The sequence below is a fragment of the Antedon bifida genome, chromosome 4 (genome assembly GCF_963402885.1).
Source record: "Antedon bifida chromosome 4, ecAntBifi1.1, whole genome shotgun sequence".
In the NCBI taxonomy this organism is placed as follows: Eukaryota; Metazoa; Echinodermata; class Crinoidea; order Comatulida; family Antedonidae; genus Antedon; species Antedon bifida.
This window is the reverse complement of record NC_136229.1, coordinates 27,587,383-27,603,173: the sequence shown is the minus strand read 5'-3', so window position 1 is coordinate 27,603,173 and position 15,791 is coordinate 27,587,383. Positions and strand designations below refer to the sequence as shown.

Sequence of the window (15,791 nt, the reverse complement as noted above, 5' to 3'; positions counted from 1 at the left end):
GAAGTTTAATCCCGCTAGGCTAGCCTATCAGGTTCCTAGGTTCTTTCATTCCGTCTAGGTCTAAACACGTACACTCACTAAGTAATTATTGCTAGATAAATAAGGACTCTGTGATTATGACAGGTAGCGTTAGGTTCGACGACAGTGATATTCCGTCGGCTTCACATACAATGTAAATAGATAGATAAATGAGAAAAGTAAGTAGATTAAATTCTCTTTATGACTCTTTTATTCATAAACTTGCCAACTACAGTATTGATTAACAACAAAGATACAAGAACAACGGGATGGTAATAAAGTAAATTTACGTCTCACTCACTCAAAATCAAATTGAAGAGTGGTAGAGGTTTCTGGATAAGTTGTTTACCACAATTAAGCATGTAGTTAAATTATATATGCAGAGTAAAATAGCCAATCAGAACTTTTATATGGCTTGCTACATTATAACAATAGGTAGAAAATAAATGATTTGGGCTGTACCAATTTCTGTTACATTATAAAGGAGTATTGTCCCATACTGAATTACTCTTACAATCTCTTTTAGAAGACTGTTTATACAATACAGAACAACAGTTATTTAAACATCTACGACGATTCTGCAGAACACCAAATATTGTACGTAACTATGACAGAAGTACACTGAATGAAATCACTACAAAATGTAGCTGGACATCTCTCAAGCAACAATATCTATCATTGCTTTCAAGTCAAGAATCATAATGGTGTATCACAATACAATTTCAAGATACATAATTGGCGTGAATGGTAAATCAATAACTTATATACTACTTTTCAATTGGTATGCACTTTTATTATACCTGCCTTAGTACAATTCCGACTAATTTGATACGTCTCATAACCCCCGGATGCCAGAATCTCCCTGTATTCACCAACCTCCACCCCTCTTCAATCACATCCCTCACTCAGGTTGAAAAAAAAAATCCTTCCCAGTAACCCAACTATAGCTTCATAATAAGAGGCCAAGAGGATGATGCACAACTATGATAGACCTATGGTTTAGATACTGTGTAAATGAATAGGTGTCGTATTGGCTAATGATTAAAATATCAATACAGCTACGTATGATACTGCTGAATTACCTTTGCCCAAAGCTTCTTTCTCCTCTCCCTATCCCAGCCACAATCAACAAACCCTAACTCCTTTCTAGAACAGTTCAATCCCAATCCTTCATTAGCCCCAAAACGCCAGTATCTCCGCCCCTCCCCTCCCTACACACCCCACACTAGGTTTAAGACGTTTCTAGTATAAATTATATTGAGCCATACAGTATATCACTCCCAACCATAACCCCTCAGTGGCAGTTTTTTTAAAATATAGTTTAAAACATTTCCAGTAGAGTTTAAACCATGTTGATAGGCCTACAACCAACCCCTAACTCCCAACCCAAACTCCCAACCCCTTCCCAGAAATACTTAAAATTCAATTCAAATTGATAGCCTACTACCCTTAGCCCAAGCAAAAATCCCCACCACTTCACCGCAACTCCCCCCTCCCCCTCCTGACTTTGGGAATTTTTTAAATGTAGTTTAAAACCTTCACAGTACAATTGCAGTCATTTTGATATCCCATATGTATGGTTACGTGCAGAAACAGACATTTGTATAACGAACAGAAAAACACCAAATAAGTGGAAAAAAGGTTGGGAATTTTGACCCATAACTTGTATTCAAGATGGCGGATGATGTTCAATATAGTTTAGAACCTTCCCGGTACCATTACGGTCATTTTGATACCCCATATGTGTGCAGTAACAAATATTTGTATAACTAACATACAAACATCAAAGAACAAGCAGATTCATAAGTTAAAATTCATAAAAAAAGAATTGATCAAAGTTTTGTTTTAGCTGAAAGTGATTTTTGTCTATAATACATTAAAAGTTGGAATTTTTCTTAAATTTTGTAGTAGTTTATTTGCTTTTTAATGTTTAATACTTTCACTTTTACTTTGGAAAATACATAAGCATTCATCTTGTGTTTGCTTATGTCACTAATTTCTTTGATCAAAACCAATATAAGATATATAATATGTAGGCCTACATTCATTGTAACTTTTTATTTCATTTTTAATCATTTCAAAACAAGATTCAATTTAAAAACTTGAACAAATATTAGATTAAAACACTACTAATTAATAATTAATGAAAATATAGGAAATACTGATTTATGATTAGATATCATTTTGATTTTATTAATTAAAAACAATGATAACAATAATGTTACTATTATGTATGTATTAGCATAATTTTTAATATTTAAAATTGATTAATAAAATTCAAAATAAAAAATTCCATATAAATAAATGTTAAACAAATCACAGTTGATATGACAATATATTTGATTATTAATGTTATAACATTTGGATTATTATAATAAAATAATTATTTAATGATAAGGCAGAATGATAATTTAAAAGAAACAAGAGGAATCTAAATTATTCAATAATTACAGATTCTGATTTGTTATGGTGCTCTTTTAACCATCATCACTGTTGTTATAAAAGATCAAAATAGCGATCCCAGTTGATGCCATTGTAATCATAATGTACCTAGTGTAAGGTAAAGCCCATTCAGGTCTAAATCATGAAAACTCTCTTATGGTGCTCTTTTAACCATCATAACTGTCTTCTTGAGACTGTTTTTATTATTATGGAAATGCCACCAGTTGATGCCTGACCAATCACCTGTACCTGGTTTAAGGTAAAGCCCATTCAGGTTTGACTCATGACAGTCATTGTACCACCAAGCACCTTTGTATTGCTCAGCACAGTTAGTACTGCTTCTCTTATCATTGTCTTTATCGTATGTTGTAAATTGTTGACCATTGTGCTTTGATGTCAAAGAATCGCCTACACAAACAAAATTTTAAATCATCTTTAGTTTACTTTATATATATTTAAGTTAAGATTCATTTTTAAATATTTGTTTTTCTTTGTATTATAAAATAAAAGATATTTGATATATAAAAATGGAAAATAATAATATACAATATACCCTAAAATTCGTAATATATTTTATAATTAATTTAATTTTATCTGTAAAATTGTATGCCATAAATTAAATCATAGCACAATTATATAAATAGTTTTTTAAAAATGTATTTTAATATTTTTTGATTAACTATTCTTATATCATAGTTGCTTTATTTTAATATTTTATATATTTTATTTTGTCAGTTATTATACTTTAAAAGCAATGCATTTCAATAATGAAGAAAACACAAGTTATATGAAACTGTACTAGAGTATATATACACTATGATTTTTATTTTGAATTTTTAGACTTTATTTTGTGAACCAGATTTATCAACTCTGAAGTCGTAGTGGTCCCTAGTAGAGATGAGTCCATTTAGTGCACATATTTTACCATTGGTCTTAATATGATTTTTGTGTGAGACATACTTTGGTACATCTGAAAACCCAATTCTTAAGTAATTCTGGTGATGCACTTTTAGGTCAGAGGTCAATGACCTATTTTTTTCAGGTAATTTTACCAATATCTTTATTTTGTGGAACAGTATTTGATGAAATGCATCAATTGTTTTGGAAAAATAGGTCACTTAATAACTTAATAACTTTAACATGCGTTGTTATAAGGTACAAGGAGTGTCATTCCCTGTGTTTTTGTGTAGAGAATTAGTTACTGGCAGTAATTATATTTTTTTATATCTTGAACCTGTTTGTGCAATTATTTAGCAAGCTTTTTTTGGATATTGTTCATACACATACTGTTGACTGCCTCATAAATGCCTACATTAATTAAAACAAACTAAAACTAGAAAGCCACTCCGAGAGTGCATACCTCCGCCTACTGTAAAATTCTCGTACATAAGATTTCTCCGGGAAAAAATATATATATATATATTTATGTGTGTGTCTTAATGCTGTTTGTGATTTAGGCTAATTTCACTACAAGCATGTGTATGCGAGTTTGGTGTAATGGTTATGGAACAAGCCTTTCAATTAACAATAGCTTCAGATGACTAACAATAGAACAGCAACGCGAAAATCAAACAAGTGAATTTGAAAAGAAATAAGTTGTTTAAACTACTCGCATAAAAAAAGATGGACATTAAATCAAATTATGTTTTAAAATTACAAATCACAAATTATAACTCTTGCCTCTTGTACAAAAATGAAGTTTTTTGGACAAGTAGTTTTTGAGTAAATGCAATTTCAGTTTACTTGTTACTCGCCGGCTTTTGAAAAATTCTGTCCTATCTTTTAACACTAGCAGGTCTGAAAAGTATACTAAAAAGTGGTCCAGAATTGGAACCATGGTCTCAAATGGTCCCAAAATTTAATGGAATGGACCACATATCTATCTGTATATTCATTTTGGTAAAGATCTTGTAATTACTTTTTGAGTAATCCTGGTAACAAACAGACAAACAAACACACGCGATCGATTACATATACCTCCTTGGCAGAGGTAAATAAGTAAATGTAGTTACTGCAGTAAATGCTCAAATGTCCTTTGATCTTGTGAGTTGTTCCATTACAGAATAGATAAGTTGTACCATGAGTGCATTTGAATTAATAATAGTTAGGTATCTTGATATTACAGTCAACTCTCCCAATACCGGACACCCTAGGGCGGGCATATATTTTCCGGTTTTTCGAAATTCCGGTTTCCTGAAAACATATTTTTGAAGTTATCATGTTGTCACTGAAAATGCTTGAATCACCGGTCCGAATGCTGCCCGGTACGCGGTCTAGCGTAGGGGAGGCCTAGGCTATGATTGTGTCAAGCTGCTGTAGTTTGAATTAAATAAATACTGATAGGCCTAGGCCTACTTTATTAATATTAAGCTAATTTAATTTACCTTTTTTAAAAGTTACATTATGTACCAATAAAACATGTTACAGTAGTAAATTATTGTTTCTCAATGTGTTTCTCAAAAGCTCGGACGAGTTCGAATTTGAGGGGAAAAGGTTATAGGTCAAGGTCACAACTAACAAAAAACTATTTTACTGCCTAGAGACCACAGTTTTTATCCGATTCTCACCAAACTTAGCCACAATTATCAATGACACATCATATAATTGTGGTTAAATTGTGAAGGGTCAGGGTCAAAGATCAAGGTCCACAAAAAACTAAAAAAAAAGAAATAAAAAAATAATTAAAAAAAAAAACCTCAGTGGGACTTGAACCAGCGATCTCAACTGTGAGAGGCTGGATACATAACCATTACACCACACTGTCATCCACAACTTTGTAGTGTGCAGTTAACATATTTACACTTAGAACTAATTAAAAAAAATGTAAAAAAAAAATATTCAGGGTGCATTTTATGTAGGGGAATTTTACAGTAGGCGGAGGTTTGTACTCTCGGAGTACCCTCTAGTTTATTTATTCTTTCCTTAGCACTATTTTGTCTGTGAATTATCTTGGCATCAGTTTCATATAGCTAAGTCAAGTTTTCAGAGTATATTCCTTATGGCCAGGAATCGATGTGGTTATATTTTCACGATGCGCAATCAAAAATGATGCGGTCTATGCGCGATTTTATGAAATCACGTTTGTAATCATATCTTCACAAGCATGAATCACAATTAAACAAAATTTGGTACTCATAAATTTCAGGTCATATTTCATCATATGGCAATACAATTACGTGCGTAGCGCATATAACGCTTGCGTACGCGTGCTTAAAATGTTCAAAATTGTCAAAATTTATTTTCGATGAAATTAGAGTACGTTTCAGGCAATTTTAAGCGTTTAAAAAATTGCCATGAGTGCGCAGATTTTTGCACGCGCACTTTGCGTTAAACGTTAACACGCACTCATTTTGCCTGATTTCTGTTTTACAATCTTTCTTTAATAATATCATCACATTTGATTCACGTTTCAACTCGAAATTGCGTTATACGAGCACGTCAAAAGTGACTGGCTACGCACGTATAAGTTAACAAAATGGTGAAAATATGCTAAATTTTAAAATTAATATATATCGTCAGAATGCAGGGGAACACCTATTTTTTATTTCATTTTCTTGAAGTGTATGTATCATATGTATGATTTATTATCAAATTAAGAGAACAAAAGTTGATGAAGTCATCATTAATTGCATAATAAATTTAAAAAAATAATTTCGACAATCAAACAAATTATGACATTTTCTTAGGCCAAAATAACAAACTTAACATTAACTTTCTTCCTTCAAAAGTTCATATATTAAAGTTAAAAGTATATAGTTTGATAGTGCATCATTTGTTTACATTTTAAAGATGTCATCATAGTAAAAAATTATAATTCATTGCGGTATGTAATAATCCATTTGCACCAAAGTGGTTACTGCATAGTAAATACACGGAGGAATTTTTCTACAACTGTTAGTCAGTTGTGTATGGCTCGATGGTCTGTGCTCGTGTCTATGGCATTCAAGGTACCGAGATCGAGTCTCACCTTGGGAAACGAAATAAGATTTTTTTTTATTATCCGTATTGTTTGTTCAAATTTATTTCTTAGTGTATAGATTATACACATGATTTATAATGAAATCTAGATAAAAATTAACTTATGTATTTATTATTATGTAACAACAAATGTGGTTTATGACATTATACGCATATGGATCTTTGATCGCATTGTGATACCGGCTATGGTGTTCGCGTTAGCAAGGTCCTATCATATATTATAAATAATTAAAGATTCTGAGAAAGTCAATCAATCAATATATCTTTTAAAAATCAATTATCTTTATTTAAATCAATGCATATAACCTATAATTCGTCATAGTGACGAATTAAATCTAGTTTCTATTTCATTTGTGGTAAGATTCAATTTCTTTAAATTTATTTTGCATGCTATGCTATAGTACCCTAATATTAAGTTAAGCAACCATGAGTACAGCGGGGTGGGGGACTACCCTTGTCGGCAAAATCGAGTACTTTTTGTCAAGGAATATAATAATTATACAGTATATTAAGAATCTTTCAAGTTTAAGACTCCATGAACATACTGTCACATAGGGTCCTAAACACCAAACAGAACCAACTAGATTTGAACTCGTCACTACTGACGAGTTAGGTTATCTGCAGCGCAAACGCCACGTGCACGTCATACGTTAGAATATTGCGCACCAAAAAATGCCATTGAAAAAATGTTAGTGTGCTCTCTATTTTGTGTCACTTCTACAGTATACACTATATATTGTATACTTACTACATACAGTGCAGAATAGGTGAAAATAAGGGACCAAAGTTATTGACGCTTTTGCACATATGATTAAAAAAAAAAATTCTAAAAATGGTAAATCATGCGAAAGATAATTGATTGACCTAGACAATATAAAAAAATGTGGGGAAATGGCATACGGATAAGTAATTTGGTTTGTTCCACCAGTTTAGTAACGCATCCCATCAGACCTCGTGCAATGTGTTTAAAAGTGGGTTTTTTAGATTTTTTAGTTAGAACTGAACATGTAAGTCGTTGTTCGTTTTTGTACCTTATTTTGAATTCCATTTTCTATAGGATGATAAATAAGCTCTTTCTTATATTTTATTACATAACTACGATAAAGAACTTTAAAGGTCACTTCATTTTTAAAATTGAAAGAATAGTTTTGCACGCAGTATTTTATTTATATGTATCATGAAAAAAGTTGCCTCCCCTAAATTTGATGAAGACAACTTCAAATTATACTAGAATCTCTGCTGCGTCCGGGGACTTTAGCCCTGACTTTAGATCCTGACACCACCACTGCTTAGGTACATAGTACATGTCTCAAGTTCCTTTCCTAGACTATGGGAGCAAATACCAAATGACATAAAAGATTCACAAACAATTTCAATATTTAAGGCTGCTCTAACAAAACACTATATTTCATGTTATGTATAGTTTATTTGTATTTTTCTTGTATATGGTTTTATCTTAACTGTTTGTATTGTATGGAGTGAGTGCAGAATCTGTTTGGGCTTTAGCCTATTCTCATTCCTGGTTATTTTTACATTGATGACCGAATAAATATTATTATTATTATTATTATTCTGTCCCAGCAGTCAATGTCCTTTTAAGCAGTCGTAATTAGGTTATATGCATGATATGCATATAACCTCTTGATTCTGTCAGGATCTTTATTTATTTATTTATTTATTTATTCTTTCCTTAGCACTATTTTGTCCGTGAATTATCTTGATATCAGTTTCATCTAGCTAAGTCAATTTTTCAGAGTATATTCCTTATGGCCAGGAATCGATGCGGTTATGTTTTCACGGTGCGCAATCAAACATTACGCGGTCTACGCGCGATTTAACGAAATCACGTTTGTAATCATATCTTCACAAGCATGAATCACTTTTAAACAAAATTTGGTACTCATAAATTTCAGGTCATATTTCATCATATGGCAATACAATTACGTGCGTAGCGCATATAACGCATGCGTACGCGCGCTTAAAATGTTCAAAATTGCCAGAATTTATTTTCGATGAAATTAGAGTACGTTTCAGGCAATTTTAAGCGTTTAAAAAATTGCCATGAGTGCGCAGATTTTTGCAAGCGCACTGCGCGTTAAACGTTAATGCGCACTCTTTTTGCCCGATTTCTGTTATTACAACTTTCTTTAATAATATCATCATATTTGATTCACTTTTCAACTCGAAATTGCGTTTTACGAGCACGTCAAAAGTGACAGGCTACGCACGTATAAGTTAACAAAATGGTGAAAATATGCTAAATTTTAAAATTAATATATATCGTCAGAATTCTGGGGAACACCTGTTTTTTATTTCATTTTCTTGAAGTGTATGTATCATATGTATGATTTATTATCAAATTAAGAGAACAAAAGTTGATTAAGTCATCATTAATTGCATATTCAATTTTAAAAAATTAATTTCGACAATCAAACAAATTATGACATTTTCTTACGCCGAAATAACAAACTTAACATTAACTTTCTTCCTTACAATGTTCATATATTAAAGTTAAAAGTATATAGTTTGACAGTGCATCATTTTTTTAAATTTTTAAAGAAGTCTTCATAGTAAAAAATTATAATTCATTGCGGTATGTAATAATCTATCTGCACCAAAGTGGTTACTGCAAGTGGTTACTGCATAGTAAATACACGGAGGAATCTTTCTACAACTTTTAGTCAGTTGTGTATGGCTCGGTGGTCTGTGCTCGTGTCTATGGCTTTCAAGGTATCGAGTTCGAGTCTCACCTTGGGAAACGAAATAAGATTTTTTTTTTATTATCCGTGTTGTTTGTTCAAATTTATTTCTTAGTGTATAGATTATACACATGATTTATAATGAAATCTAGATAAAAAGTAACTTATGTCTTTATTATTATGTAACAAATGTGGTTTATGACATTATACGCAGAGGGATCTTTGATCGGATTGTGGTACCGGCTATTGTATTTGCGTTAGCAAGATCCTATCATATATTATAAATAATTAAAGATTCTGAGAAAATCAATCAATCAATATATCTTTTACAAATCAATTATCTTTATTTAAATCAATGCATATAACCTATAATTCGTCATAGTGACGAATTAAATCTAGTTCTAACATTATTTTTATTCCTTTAAATGTGATAAATGCAAAAGAAACCATACAGTATGTGGGTATTCCATAAATTATTTTTACTACAAGGTACAAAGAGTGTATAAGGCCTACAAAATATGTTAATTCTTTGTTTACTTTAAATGTGTTTTTAGTGTAAAAATTGATTGAATATACTAACCTGCTGTTCCATTGTATCCACTGATCGTCAAAGCATAGTTAGAGTCCTCAGTATCAATACGAAAGTGAGAATATCTTGCAAACTTCATTACATTCAAGTGGTCTGTCATCTCTACTAATAGCTCATAATCCCCATCAGATGTTATGCGGTTGATCTGTTCATTACCAAGCCAGAACTCTGAGTTCACGTTTCCAAAACCCTCTTTGTATTCTGCCCAATTACGGTAGAAATCAACTGATCCATCTTCTCTTCTCTGTATCACCTGATAATGAAAAGATAGTAATCTATACTTCACTTTACTAAAACAGTGATGGCAAGCCCATCAACTGGAGTAAATAGAAATAAATGAATTAAGAACCTGAATATTAATATGTCCCCTTCCCGAGCTTCAGAAAATTTTTGAAAAAATCGATGCTTACTACACACTGTTTAATAGGCTAGAACAACTGTTTCCATCACATTTAATAACAAATGTTACATAATGTAAATTTAAATAAATCCTAAATACTGTACGGATCTTTTTCGACGAACTAATAATAAACTTTGATCGAAAAACACTTCGAAATGAACATTTGGTAATGCGGTACTCCGAAAATGCCTCAATAGTGCATGTGTTGTGTACTGTTTTTTAGTAGTCTGTTAACCTCAGTTGTGGGTATTTTCCGAAGATTTTAAATCGCGTTTTCTTTTTAAACTCTTGACTTCATAAATAGTAATTAAACTCTTAGCTCTTTCACTATGTATGCCTATTTACACAACTAATGCTAACCCTAGCTCTAGGCCTACTCTTCTTAATAAAAAAAAAAGTGTCCGGTCCGTCGATTCCACGTCCAGCGACGGTCATGGGTGGTTGGTTGCATCTTTTTTTATTTTTTTTTTTTAGAATTAAGTGGGGTGGCTAACGTAGAAGAATCATTAATTTCTGTTGAACAAAATGATAAATCTAAAGTTATGTTTTTAATAAAGCCAAATATTATTGCAATAAGCTATTTATCCACCAATATGCAAGTTTTAAACATGCCTAACAACTGTTCGCTTAACTATGTTGTGCAAATGAGTGGAATGTTGACGTCATCCGTTAAAGTTTACATGCTTGTGCGAAAGCTCCCTATTTCATTCATGCCAACATCTGAAGTTAAAAAAACGGGAGGTACCATAGTTTTTTTTAGGTCAACATCGCCCTCTATCTATTTTTGAGACGTAAGGAATACAGGATCTGACGTCATATAAAATACGGAATCCCCTTTCCGTTCATTAAAAAAAACCAAAAAATTATGACCTGAGATGGTCGTACAATGGCTTAAATATCGTAAATTTTCTTGTGTGTAAGCCTTTTAGTTGTATTTTAATGCAAAATAGAACATACATCAAAATTCAGTTATCTTTGTAATCCGGGAGAAAATGTGGAAAGGGAGACGAGTATAAAATACGGACCAGAACAGGAGTGTTGGCATGTATGCTATTATATCAGCCTGTAAACTCCTTACTTCTGGCACGGATTCTATCTCAAATCATGCCATCATTCTCTATATTCATGTTTTTGCTGGTGTATGTGTGTTTTAGTAATGAATTAGTAAGCTGTGGCAATAGGGAGTTTTCGCAACCTTACGAATACGATAACGAAACCGGATACGTCACACATTTGTGAAACTTTTGAGCTGATCCCCATTTCATATTCGTAAAGCGTATTCGTGTTGACGAATATCACCAGTCATATTCATAACTACAAAACGAGTATAGTTTTTAATCTATTTTGCACATTTTGCATTTGAATCAGGAATGATTCATGATTATAATATAATTATACTTTTATTGAAAGTAATTTACTAAAGTAATTTACTAAAATGCCAGGTCAATTTTGATAAATAGCAGTTTTTAGAGTCCTCACTCGCTTTGATGTTACGCTAGGCCTAGGCAGCCAAGCACTAAGCAACATGTACATGCGCTTCGCTCAAATTTACCGCATTCATATTTTGGACGGCGCCCTCAATATTTTGTTGCCATGTGAAACTGGCTTACGAAAAACGAATATGTGTGCTTGACGTATCCGTTTTCGTTATCGTATTCGTAAGATTGCGAAAACTCCCTAATGATGTTAGATTTACTTCTGATATCTTCAAATAAATTGTAAGTGTCTTTCAAGGATACAAGAAATAGATGAGTGGAAATAGACTTTTCAGTCAAACAAATTGCAACAGCCTGTAAAGTCCTTACTTCTGGCAAGGATTCTCTCCCAAATCATGCCATCGTTCTCTATATTCAGTGTTTAGCTGCTGTCTCTTTATCTTATTACAGTAACATATTGTGATGTGTGTTTTAGTAATGATGTTAGATTTACTCCTGATATCTTCAAATAAATTGTAAGTGTCTTTCAAGGATACAAGAAAAATTTGATTTTTTCAAGTAATAAGCTATTGTGTTATAATGTTGGATTTGCTCCTTTAGATATATTTACATAAATTGTTACTGATACTTACTGTCCATCCTGCATCACTCCTCATCTCACAGTACACAGTAAACTGTGGTCCTCCATCATTTGGCTGTATCACATATTCACCACTCACAGCAGAAGGATTATTTTGTAAAATGTTACTACACTCCCTCATAAAACACTCTAAAATTACAAAGTTTGAAGATCACATATTAGGTATAACATTCAGATAAGCCTATACATTGAGTGAAACGTCCATTTGGTTATAAGATTGATTTTATAGTAGGTCGACAATACGAGTACTTTAGGAATATTAAAGAGAACATTTCCTATAGGCAGATTCAGCAACAAAATGTCACTACCAGCAGTCAATCACTAATAATAAATGTAAACCTCCATATGAGAAATAAATTTATTTAATAATAAATTGTATACTTACTCGTTTTGGAATCAGCGGCCAGGACATGAAGAAAAAGGAAATATAAAATAATTAACATAATGACAGTATATAGATATAGAATGCCGCTATTACATTAATTTAATAACTACAGACTAGTTTTCTTGGGGAGGGAGAGAGAGAGAGAGAGGAGGAACAGCATTTTACAGTAGTTGAAATAGTGAACTTCCCATGGAGAGTGACCACACGATAATGTAGGTGCATCACATTGGCCAATTAGTGTAGATATGCTAGTTTAAAGTCGCATCCAAAGACATTAATTTTGATCATACGTCCACTACACAGTCACGCATTATGCCTGCGTAGAAATGTATTCTGATCAAGAATGTATAAATTTGACTTTTGAGCCCATTATTATTTATAATTTATTTAAACGATATTGCTTTTTGTGCTGATAGTTTCTCATTTATTTATACGCAGATTACACCAATATAGTAGTCTCACCATGACAGTAAATCAAGAACTAAATAAAGTTTCTTCTTTCAAATAATTTTTTTCTTTTGGATGATCCAAAAGAACAAAATATTTGAATCCAGATGAACCTTTTTACTACTTTTTGCTTAAATCTAATAACGTATCACCCAATATACTTACAACAAATAATATCATGTGTAGTAGACAACACATAACAATATTCAAATTATGATTGACAATATTGCTATTTCACAGGTTTCTCATTCAAATTATAGATGAAACACTAACATGGGGGCATTCCAAAGTATATTTTTTTGTTACGGACGGGACATTTTTGAGGATATAACTAGCCATATCTTAGAAATAAAAAAGAATAAAGGATTCAAGTAAAAAAATATGGCCATGAATGTTAATTATGAAAGTCAAACAAATTTATAAGACTGTACAAAAAAAGATGTATTATTAAAATTGTATGCGTCGCAGACGGGACAGCAATGGACATTACGTATTGTAATTTTTCTCCTCATTTAAAAGAAATTTTAAAATTTGTTTTGTATTATGATGTTACCTGATAATTGTTTTAGATGACTGAATGTTAATTATAAAATTTTAACTGCAAATTTATTAATAAATATGATTTATATGTTTTTACGGACAGAATTTTTCCTATGTCCACTTTTGTCCAGGTTAAAAAATTGTATAATTTTGCTATTGAAAAAACTAAAAAAATAAATTTTTTTACATCAATTTAGTCTTTTATTTACAAATCAAAATATTATTCAACCTTTGAAACACTGTTGAGGTCAAGGGAAAATATTAAAATTCTTAAAATAATATAAAATATTATTTATAAAATTAATTATTCAAAGAGTTATAAAGAGAAGCAATAATTGTTAAATGTTATCAAAGTAATTTATTTATTTAAAAAAAGTTATGTTTGTATAAATAAATCTTCAAGCTATTAACACATTTAAGGCGAATCTTTAAAAATTGACATTGGCATTTGACGTCTGAATTTCTTAATGGATCCAAGTTGAAACTGAAATTTTCTTCTATCCTTGCTTGAATTTAATATTATTTCTATTAAATTCAATCTATCTTTTTTTTGTCTTAATTATTTTGCATCTTATTTATAAAGGTTCACAAAGAATGAAATCTACCAAGTGAAAAAAAACTTGTTTAAATCTATTGCAATTTAATATCTTTAAAAACAGTTGAAAAGTAAGTTTTGAAAATACAGATTTTGGAATCATTATTTCAGTAAACACTAAAATGAGGAAAAAACCCAACCAAAATTTCTCAGAAGTGACAATTATGAATTTTTAAATAAAAATTATTTATGAATATGAAATTAATGAACGAACAATTTTAATAAAATATTTGAATATGAACAAACTCGCCATTTCTTGAAGTGCCCTTTTAAACTAGACTAGGCTTAGTCCTAGGAAAAATCTACCAGCATTTGTTATTTATTCTTTATGAATTTTAAATGGTAAAATAAATTGATACTTGACTCTCTTTTATATCGATAGAAATATTTTTCTATTTTATATATGGATTTAATTTATATTTGGATTTAAGTGATTCTTCATTTTAGTTCATTACTTTTATGTACTAAATACATTTTGGGTAGGTCTAATCATTTTTACATTAATACTTCACTCTGTAAATTTAATTGCTATGGTGTTGCTTAATCTGTATACAATTTGTTTTAAATTCCAGCTATCAATTTAAAACAGAACCTGAGATACAACAGATCACCAAAGTAAAGAAAACACTTTCAGGAGCCAAAAAAATTCCTACTAATAGGCATTTCCCCGAAACCAAGTTTTGTTGAATACACTACATAAGTTGTTCATTCCATCAGTACACTAAATCAGAAAATTTAACTCACCCTTTCAATGTAACAAAACTCCGGCTTTTGAATTATGTTGTTTTCAACTGATGCTTCTTCCAGTATTTGCTTACTGATTTGACACACACGATCTTTCTGGTTATAGTTGACCGACAAGCAATATGATGTCTTGGAACATTCCAGCAAACAATTTACACGGTTTATATTCTTCAACTCATAACTCCAACCCTCAAGAGCCTGCCCCTGGATAACTTTATATAATGAATTGGTCGAAAGAACACTGACGACAATAGGCAGAAGAAAGACAATCAAAGTTGCAAATGTATGCATTGCGACGTTTTGGAAATACGTATTACAAAATAAACTGTATGATGTGCCTTCAAATGCAACTTGTTGTACACCTTATTTGTGGTAACAAGGAACTACTGTAGGTTTTCATCTTCTGATGTGCGTATTATAGATGTTCCATCCAAGTATAATACAATAGAACTTTGTCTGCACCAATCAAAAAGGTGTTAGTAATTATAAGGTGTTATAAAACTGTATAAACAAACTTCTAATAGCCTATCAAATCGAACCATCAAGTGCATGGAGTTATTGTTTTTTAATTATATATTAATATAAATTGAATTTACTATGTAGCTGGATTATAACATTCTGTGATCAATGTTCGTTGTTTTTTTTTTTATAAATTTTTAACAAATTTAGTGTTTTGGTTCAAGTTTCTCTATTTTTAGATCTTATAATGCCTCTAAGTCTAATTAAAATTATTTTCATTATTTAAAACACGCTCTCTGCATGTAGAATAATAGCAGCTGCATTATTGTAAATTTAGTATCTTGTTTGAAAATTAAACTTGACATTAATTAATTTTCCATATGTTGTTTTCACATAGCTACCACAGTATTATTTAATAC

General features: G+C 31.2%; 3 protein-coding genes across 6 annotated transcripts in view; 1 reads left to right on the top strand and 2 right to left on the bottom strand.

The window, feature by feature from the left end:
* Nucleotides 1-15,791, top strand: part of LOC144839847 (tRNA-queuosine alpha-mannosyltransferase-like) — a 39,589-nt gene that overhangs the window by 21,109 nt on the left and 2,689 nt on the right. The window contains exons 7-8 of one of the 3 annotated variants that reach the window (XM_078695405.1): nucleotides 545-765; nucleotides 14,742-15,154. The exons of 1 other annotated variant lie outside the window; for it this stretch is intronic. In XM_078695405.1, coding sequence (XP_078551531.1) covers nucleotides 545-720 — 176 coding nt within the window. In that variant the 3' untranslated portion in view covers nucleotides 721-765; nucleotides 14,742-15,154. Of the gene's footprint in view, nucleotides 1-544; nucleotides 1,194-14,741; nucleotides 15,155-15,791 lie in introns of those variants that run through there. One more of the 3 variants, XM_078695404.1, reaches the window with a different exon arrangement.
* Nucleotides 2,520-15,791, bottom strand: part of LOC144839854 (fibrinogen-like protein A) — a 46,010-nt gene continuing 32,738 nt past the window's right edge. The window contains exon 5 of one of the 2 annotated variants that reach the window (XM_078695416.1): nucleotides 2,520-2,868. In XM_078695416.1, the coding sequence (XP_078551542.1) occupies nucleotides 2,615-2,868 (254 nt within the window). In that variant the 3' untranslated portion in view covers nucleotides 2,520-2,614. The remainder of the gene's footprint in view (nucleotides 2,869-15,791) is intronic. The other variant, XM_078695418.1, reaches the window with a different exon arrangement.
* Nucleotides 9,737-15,791, bottom strand: part of LOC144839886 (fibrinogen-like protein A) — a 55,616-nt gene continuing 49,561 nt past the window's right edge. Inside the window, exon 4 of the mRNA XM_078695458.1 lies at nucleotides 9,737-9,828. Coding sequence (XP_078551584.1) covers nucleotides 9,823-9,828 — 6 coding nt within the window. The 3' untranslated portion in view covers nucleotides 9,737-9,822. The remainder of the gene's footprint in view (nucleotides 9,829-15,791) is intronic.